At 35.1% G+C, this 7,361-nt stretch overlaps 1 protein-coding gene across 1 annotated transcript in view; it reads right to left on the reverse strand.

The window, feature by feature from the left end:
* Window positions 1-1,112: 1,112 nt before the first annotated feature.
* LOC107668130 (uncharacterized protein C14orf132-like) overlaps window positions 1,113-7,361 on the reverse strand; it is a 23,492-nt gene continuing 17,243 nt past the window's right edge. The window contains exon 2 of the mRNA XM_016459922.1: window positions 1,113-2,221. Coding sequence (XP_016315408.1) covers window positions 1,991-2,221 — 231 coding nt within the window. The 3' untranslated portion in view covers window positions 1,113-1,990. The remainder of the gene's footprint in view (window positions 2,222-7,361) is intronic.

The raw sequence follows: 7,361 nt of genomic DNA on the forward strand, positions 1-7,361 counted from the left end.
CCATTTCCTAGTGCAATCCATTGCAGAGAAGATGATAGATGATCATCTCGGCTTGGTCCCAGTCCATTTCATCCCACTGAATCATAGCTAAAACCGGTTCATTATACCAGTCAGCCTAAACAAGGTCCGAAGTCCACTGATCAGATCAATACAGTGACCGTCACAGTCTGAAAACTGTGTGGTTGATACCGATTCAATTAGTAATTGTCCTTCAAGTATTGCAGTGAAAATGATTGGTTTGTAAAATCCAGCTAGTATGAAATAACTTCTAAACCTTCTTTTTTTCTTCTTCTTTTTTAGTTTTTAGTTGGTCAAAGACCTTTAAGGACATCTGAAGACTTACAGTAGTCTCGTAAAACAATTGGCAGTTGCATGGTTAGAATTAAAACAGAACTGATAGATCTTTGAAAAAAAAAAAGTGTTCCTCCTGTTCCCTACTGAAAAGACCAGCATTATCATATGGTGGGATGCCGGTGTCTCCATCAATCTGCTTAACTGGCTTAAAGGAACATTTCATCCACAAATGAAATTGTGCTGAAAATATATTCACCCTCAGGCCATCCAAGAGGAGTTTGTTTCTTCATCAGAACAAATTTGGAGAAATTTAGAATTACATTACAAATGGATCCTCTGCAGTGAATGGGTGCCGTCTGAATGAGACCAAACAGCTGATAAAAAACGTCACAATAATCCACATGACCAATTCATAATCCATAGTAATGCTTTCTCTAGTGAAAGTCCATTCCCTGTTGTCTTCTCACATAACAATCCACAGCATATATGTTTGGAACTGTTTTGGACTGTTTTTTGCTTGTTAATGGTGTTTGATCTGTGCATATTTCTCTCCTGATTCAGACACGACAGTTCCTTGGCAGACATAGGTCCACATTTTTTTTCTGGAGAAAACAATATTATGGATAGATGACTCGTATTTTAGCCGGAAGCAACATTTTGAAGTTAAAAATTTTTTAATCATGAATTTGTTTTTCAGAAACAAGATGTTAATTAATGTACTGGAGTAGTGTGGACTACTTGTGGATTATTGTGATGTTTTTATCAACTGTTTGGACTCTCATTCTGACGGCACCCATTCACTGCATGAGCTCATTAAAAGCAAAGCTTTGACCTCTACTAAATACAAGCTGGACCTGTCACCCTCAACTAAGGGGATGAAATGATTTATTGGTATAAAATCATTCACTGGTATGCAGGTTTTAATTAAAATCATTTTGTGGTGCATTTCTTAAATGTTAAACTGAACCTTTCATCAACTAAAGTGGTGGTTTTACCATGTGAAGAATTAAGAGAAGAGATTGTCTCCAAATTGTCATATGCTGGGGTGAAATAAAAGACAAAAAAAAAATAATAATAAATCAACCAATGAGTATAAATGCCCCATGCATAAAAAAGATTTTAAGTGCTTTTATCGCTTATTATCTCTGTTTCTGACCAAGGTTAAAATACTTTAATAAAAAAGTGTTTAGTTTCCTGTTCTGGGCACTTATACTGCACTTCCTATATTTACATTATTTTATGGTTACCTTTCCAAAATGGGTTTGGGATTCAACTTTCTAATCGCTGCTTTAAAAAGGTTGTTGGATGACTTTCAGAGAGTAGTGTTTGCCCCCTAGACATTTAAAGCTTAATAACAACATTTGCCATTAGATACTAAAAGCAAAAACGTACAAATTATTTGGCAAAAGTCTGGCAGTATTAGTCACTCAGAAAAAAATAAATACAAATGAAATCTGTGATTTTTCCTCACGTTACACTTGTTTAGCAATAAACAATCTAGTTACAAAGTTTTCAACATGAAAATGACAATGAATCAAAAATAATTTCTGGAACCGTTCTACGTAAAAACCAAACAAATAAACAACAAAAAACGTGCAGATTTTTTTCAGACACTGTTCGTCCGATGAGGGGTCCTATATTTGAGGGACTCAAAGCCGAATATGTCTCCAAAGTTCAGCTGGTTTCATTCCAGAGGTCAGAACGTGAAGGCGTAGACGACGCCCACCACTATGATGTTCCCAATGGTGGCGGTGATGGCGAGCCACAGCCAGATGGCGTCTCGGGACATGGGCTGCTGCTCCTCCTGTTGGTTGTGAGCTGCCAGAGCTGCGGCGTGGACACTAGCAGAGGAGTTGAAGAGAGAGTGATCCGTGCTGTAGTCATCGTGAGGCGATGAGTCCATGAAGGCTCCTGTCATCACAGGGATCTGATGAAGGAGAAGAGAAGATGTCAGACAGATGATCATGCAGCCGAATGATTCCCTCTTCTACATCAGTAGCACTCTGATGTGCATCCTGGTCTGGTTTTATAGACATCTTACAAGAGTCTCACTGAAATCACTGCTAGGCACAATTGCAGCTTGAGATACAATCGAGAAGTGCACTTAGACTGCTTTATCCTTAGCCTGCACTCTTAATAATAAAATATCCAAAAGGGGTTTTCACAGCGATGCCATAGAAGAACCATGAACCATGCAATGGACCTATACATTTTGATTTGATTAGATGTATTGCATATAATAATATGACATTAATGACACAAAAAACTTAACAATATGACACCAAAAATTTATTTTACTTAACTTTTGTCCAGAAAAAGGACAGACCTCATATGGCTACAGTAAGTGCATTGACTTGCATTACTGATGTAGATGACACTATTTACTTTCACTACTCTATTTTCTATTCACTATTTACTACTACTACTACTACTACTACTACTTTTATTATTATTATAATTATTATTATTAAATTGCTTGGTAAGTTACATTTTAACCTGCATTTTTTCATAACAAAAGCTAGAAATATAGCTCTAAACCAAATTATCTCCCTATGGCTATACGAGCATCCCTGGGGCTTTCTACTTCTTTATTTGGAAGATTTGAGCCATAAACCATGTTTTAAAAAAATTGCATTTTAAAAAACTATTTTATATTTCACACCTGTGTTAATAAATCAAATTTGACTATTCACTGAAAATTATTCACAGTACAAAACCGTGTCTAATGGCCCTTGGCCCTAAAAATGGTCCTTTTTAGTAATTCACAAAGCAGAGCTGTCATTTGCATATTCCTCACAACAAAGTGTCTAACAGGTTGCATGCTGACGATTAAAGCGAGAACATGAACAACAGTGAATAACAATTATGGCTATTTCCAGAGACGTGTCTGATCTGTTTCAGGGCTGATCAAAACCTGCATGGGGCAGTAAAGAGTCTGACAGCCTCCACTGAGCCGAGATGAAAAGACTCTCACCACCAGGGTAAAAATATCACAAAGAACCCAGATATGGCCAATTCCTCTCCTCTCTATTCAGCCTGACATGCACACCTGTCTATGCTGTGGTTTGAGGTGTTACACCCTTACAAGCTGCACGCTTCACACATACAAAGACAGATCCTTGTTCTGTTTCACTATGGCAACTACTGACAGAAGAGAACAAGGAATGATGGAGGCAGAGATGCGGGGAATGAAGAAGGATGACAAACTTAACTGTGTATGAGTGGCTACCAGTGAACCATCATGAGTGGATATATACAGTATATATATATATATAGTAAGTGTCATTTCAGTCATGGCTGGACACTTTTTAATCTATATCTACTACATATTCAAACCATTTTCAGGAAGCACAAACTGCTCTTGTAGAAAAAATTCACTCAAGTAGGACTGAGGTATATTTAGGACACTGTAAAAAATGAAAAAAAATAAAAAAATAAATAATAATAAATGAAGTTTGACATAAATGACATTTTTTTTAAAGGACAACACACATTATTCAACATGTCTGTAAATGTGCCAGTGTTAGCCAATAAAGATTATTGGAGTATGTTTTAGAAGAAAACAACTTCAGTCATTCTACTTAAATATTTCACATTTAAAGGGATAGTGCACCCAAAAAAATGAAAATTGACTCATTCTCAGAGTAAGGCCATCCAAGTTGTAGATGAGTTTGTTTCTTCTTCAGAACAGATTTGAAGAAATTTAGCAGTGAATTGGTGCCGTCAGAATAAGAGTCCAAACAGCTGATATAAACATCACAATAATCCACAAGTAATCCACACAGCTCCAGTCCATCAATTAACATCTTGAGAAGTGATGTTTGTAAGAAACACATTCATCATTAAGATTAAATTGGCTAGAAGCAACGGTTTAAAGTTAAAACACATTAATGATGAATTTGTTTCCTACAAACACTGAGCTTTTCACTTCACAAGACGTTAATTGATGGACTGGAGTGGCGTGGATTACTTGTGGATTATTGTGATGTTTATATCAGCTGTTTGGACTCTCATTCTGACGGCACCCATTCACTGCAGAGGATCCACTGGTGAGCAAGTGATGTATTGCTAAATTTCTCCAAATCTGTTCCCATGAAGAAACAAACTCATCTACATTTTGGATGGTTTGAGGGGAGTAGATTTTAATTTTTGGGTGATCTGTTGTTCCTTAAATTCACTGTGTTACTTGCCATTATTTGTGAAGTTTACTAGTAATTTTTTTTCAGTGCTCAAAAGACTGTCAGTGAATAACAACTTAAATTATGTTTGTCACACAATTTGCTATAGTAGGTTGAAAGGACTTGGAATATAGTGCACAATTCATGTGGACTATTTTTATGATCTTTTAGTGCTTTTTCACCATTGCTTGACAGCTTCAGTTTAAATTCAGTTTAACTGTAAAGAGATGCTAGTGTTATTTATTTATTTTTACTTTTTGGATTTAAAATATTTCAAATATTCGGAACAATTCTCCTTCACAATTCCTAAGAAATAACGTTTTACAAAAGTAATATATTAATCAGTTAAGCACTGATTCCTATTAACTCTAAACCAAACAGAGCACTTCAGTGTCAAATTAAGCTGTTCTTTTGTATTTTTCCTCTTAAATCAATCACATTCAAAGGTTCTCAATATTCTCATGACCTCGTTCTCCTCTAACAGTTTTTAACTTTTAATGACGGTCATGGATTTTACAAAATCAGAATTATGCAGAGAAAGAAACGCTTTATGAATATCAACCTTTAATTCAAGACCAAGACTTTCATACAATGCAACGGTCACACGAACTCAGTATCTGTTCATTGCACAGGCAGCGGTTGAAATGAGTTGCCTGAAGCTTAATACCATTCAGAGAGCTGCATTAAGTCTTAATGATTCCCATGCTTCCTGTTGCCTCTCCTCTGAGCTCAAATATGAAGGATTCAAGGGACAACTGTTAAGAGCCCAAAGGCTCACAGTAGCAAATAGGCACTATGGGACACCTAATAAAAATGAGATAACTAATGCAAATGTGACCGGGGATTTAAATTTACCACCAGGAACACGTTGAGGGGTTCTATTTACTTTAAGTTTATTCAGTTAACGTTTTACTATCAAATGTGTCTTCTCACTTTAATTGACAAGAAGGTTCACAAAATGAACAGGAAAAGATGAAGTAGCAAAATAAAATTTAGATAAACAAAATGAGAGCTTTCACAGAGCTGGTGATACCAATTAAACCTCCTCACAGCTCTACATTACTCAGAATGCAATTTTCAAAATGCAAAAAACCAAATACAAAAATCTCAGTGCAAAAAGATGGAAAATCCAAAATCCGAGTAATGTAACACGATATCACAATGTTACCATACAATACTGCAGTGGGAATAATCAGAATGAGCTCCTACATAACACCTCACGTTCACTCAACAAAGGCTGAAATCCTCAACATTGTTGTACACTGTCCATGGATGATCACAAAAACTCCACAATTTCCCGATAGTGCGTGTCTCGCTGCACGTCTTACCCAAATGTCCGAGGGTGAGAGCGCATGCGTACTGTCTCATACGCAACACACACAGTGCCACCTGCTGACGACTCAAGGAAAATGCAGGCAACCACTGTTTTTCATGTCTTTATAATTCACTGAACATAGTAAAGGACAATAAAATAATAGTTTTTTTTTACATGCAAGGAGAGAAACAAATTTTAAGGTTATTTACCACCCGGTTACACAAACAAATGCACACATACTTAAACAGTAAAATATCTGTAGTTGCCCAAGCTTTCTCATGCAATCTACTTAGTCACATGGATCAAAAACAAACCACTCCTGTCCTGTCCTGATATTTTGAATCTCTGCTAAGTTTCTCCAACCTAAACATTCTAATCAGTTCTCTTACTTTTTGTAGGAGAACAAGAACATAGAGGGAGAGACAAATGTGTCAGTGTTAGGATACATTGCCCCTTTAATCTAGCAAATTGTACATATCATTTTTTTTGGAATGTGATCATGTTTTGAAATCAAAAGATGCACTTGAGCGAAGAGCTAAGCATGTTTATACCAAATGCTTCACTTTGCTTATTTGCTATGCTTTCTATACCATTGTTTTCATGTAGATGTCAAATTAAATTATATACATGTAAAATAAATATCTACATCATGTAATTAAAATTAATTTGATATTTAAACAAACTATGCATGTTGGTGAATTTCCAATGTAAAATCAATGAATAAATAATTTGGCTACAGGATTTACCAAAAAATGGGGTAAACTGTGTCAGTAACTAATAATTATAGTAAGCTTTGCCTTCAACAAACAAACAAATAACCAACTTAGACTATTTGGATATTAACATTTTGTAATATTATTTGTAATAGTCTGAGTATTATGAATATACATAATTTAGAGCAAAATAAAATAAATAATAAGCAAAAAATAATACATTTTATTATTTACTATTTGCATCTATTTGATTTTATTTCAATAATTATATTCTCAAAATGTATTTATTCAAATTGCTTAGAATCAGCACAGATCTGTTCATTGTGAAAACAATAAATTTATTCAGTTACATGGTCACTGTATATTTACACATTCAGTTTTGTACTATTACAGGTGTTACCCGTTACTGTAACGGTTTCTGTTTTGTTTCCTGGACTTTTAGTTTTGTATTTACTTCCTTGTTCCTGTGTTTAGCCCCTGTTTTCTATGGATTGTTATTTGTTTTTGTGCTCAATTAATTTTAATAGCTGCAAATAGGAGTTAATTAGTTTATATTAAAACTAAATAATCCAAATGGAAGAATAGCCACTAGCTTGGTAGTGGCTAATGGGGATCGAAATAAACAAATAAACAAACAAACAAATAAAATGAATGGAAATTTGATATGCAATTAATATATAAATCTTATTCAGGCATAAATATTTTGGCAAAATGTATTTCTGGACCACATTTTCATGGAGACTTCATCTTCAGATAGCTGTATGTGTGTATGCATGCTTTCTTATAAGTTCTCTTTCGATACTACACTCGTACTGCATCTTGCTAGACGCATATGGGAAAAAGCCTTTTTTCTCCTGAACT

The sequence above is a fragment of the Sinocyclocheilus anshuiensis genome, unplaced genomic scaffold (genome assembly GCF_001515605.1).
Source record: "Sinocyclocheilus anshuiensis isolate Anshui unplaced genomic scaffold, SAMN03320099.WGS_v1.1 scaffold2461, whole genome shotgun sequence".
Classification (NCBI taxonomy): domain Eukaryota; kingdom Metazoa; phylum Chordata; class Actinopteri; order Cypriniformes; family Cyprinidae; genus Sinocyclocheilus; species Sinocyclocheilus anshuiensis.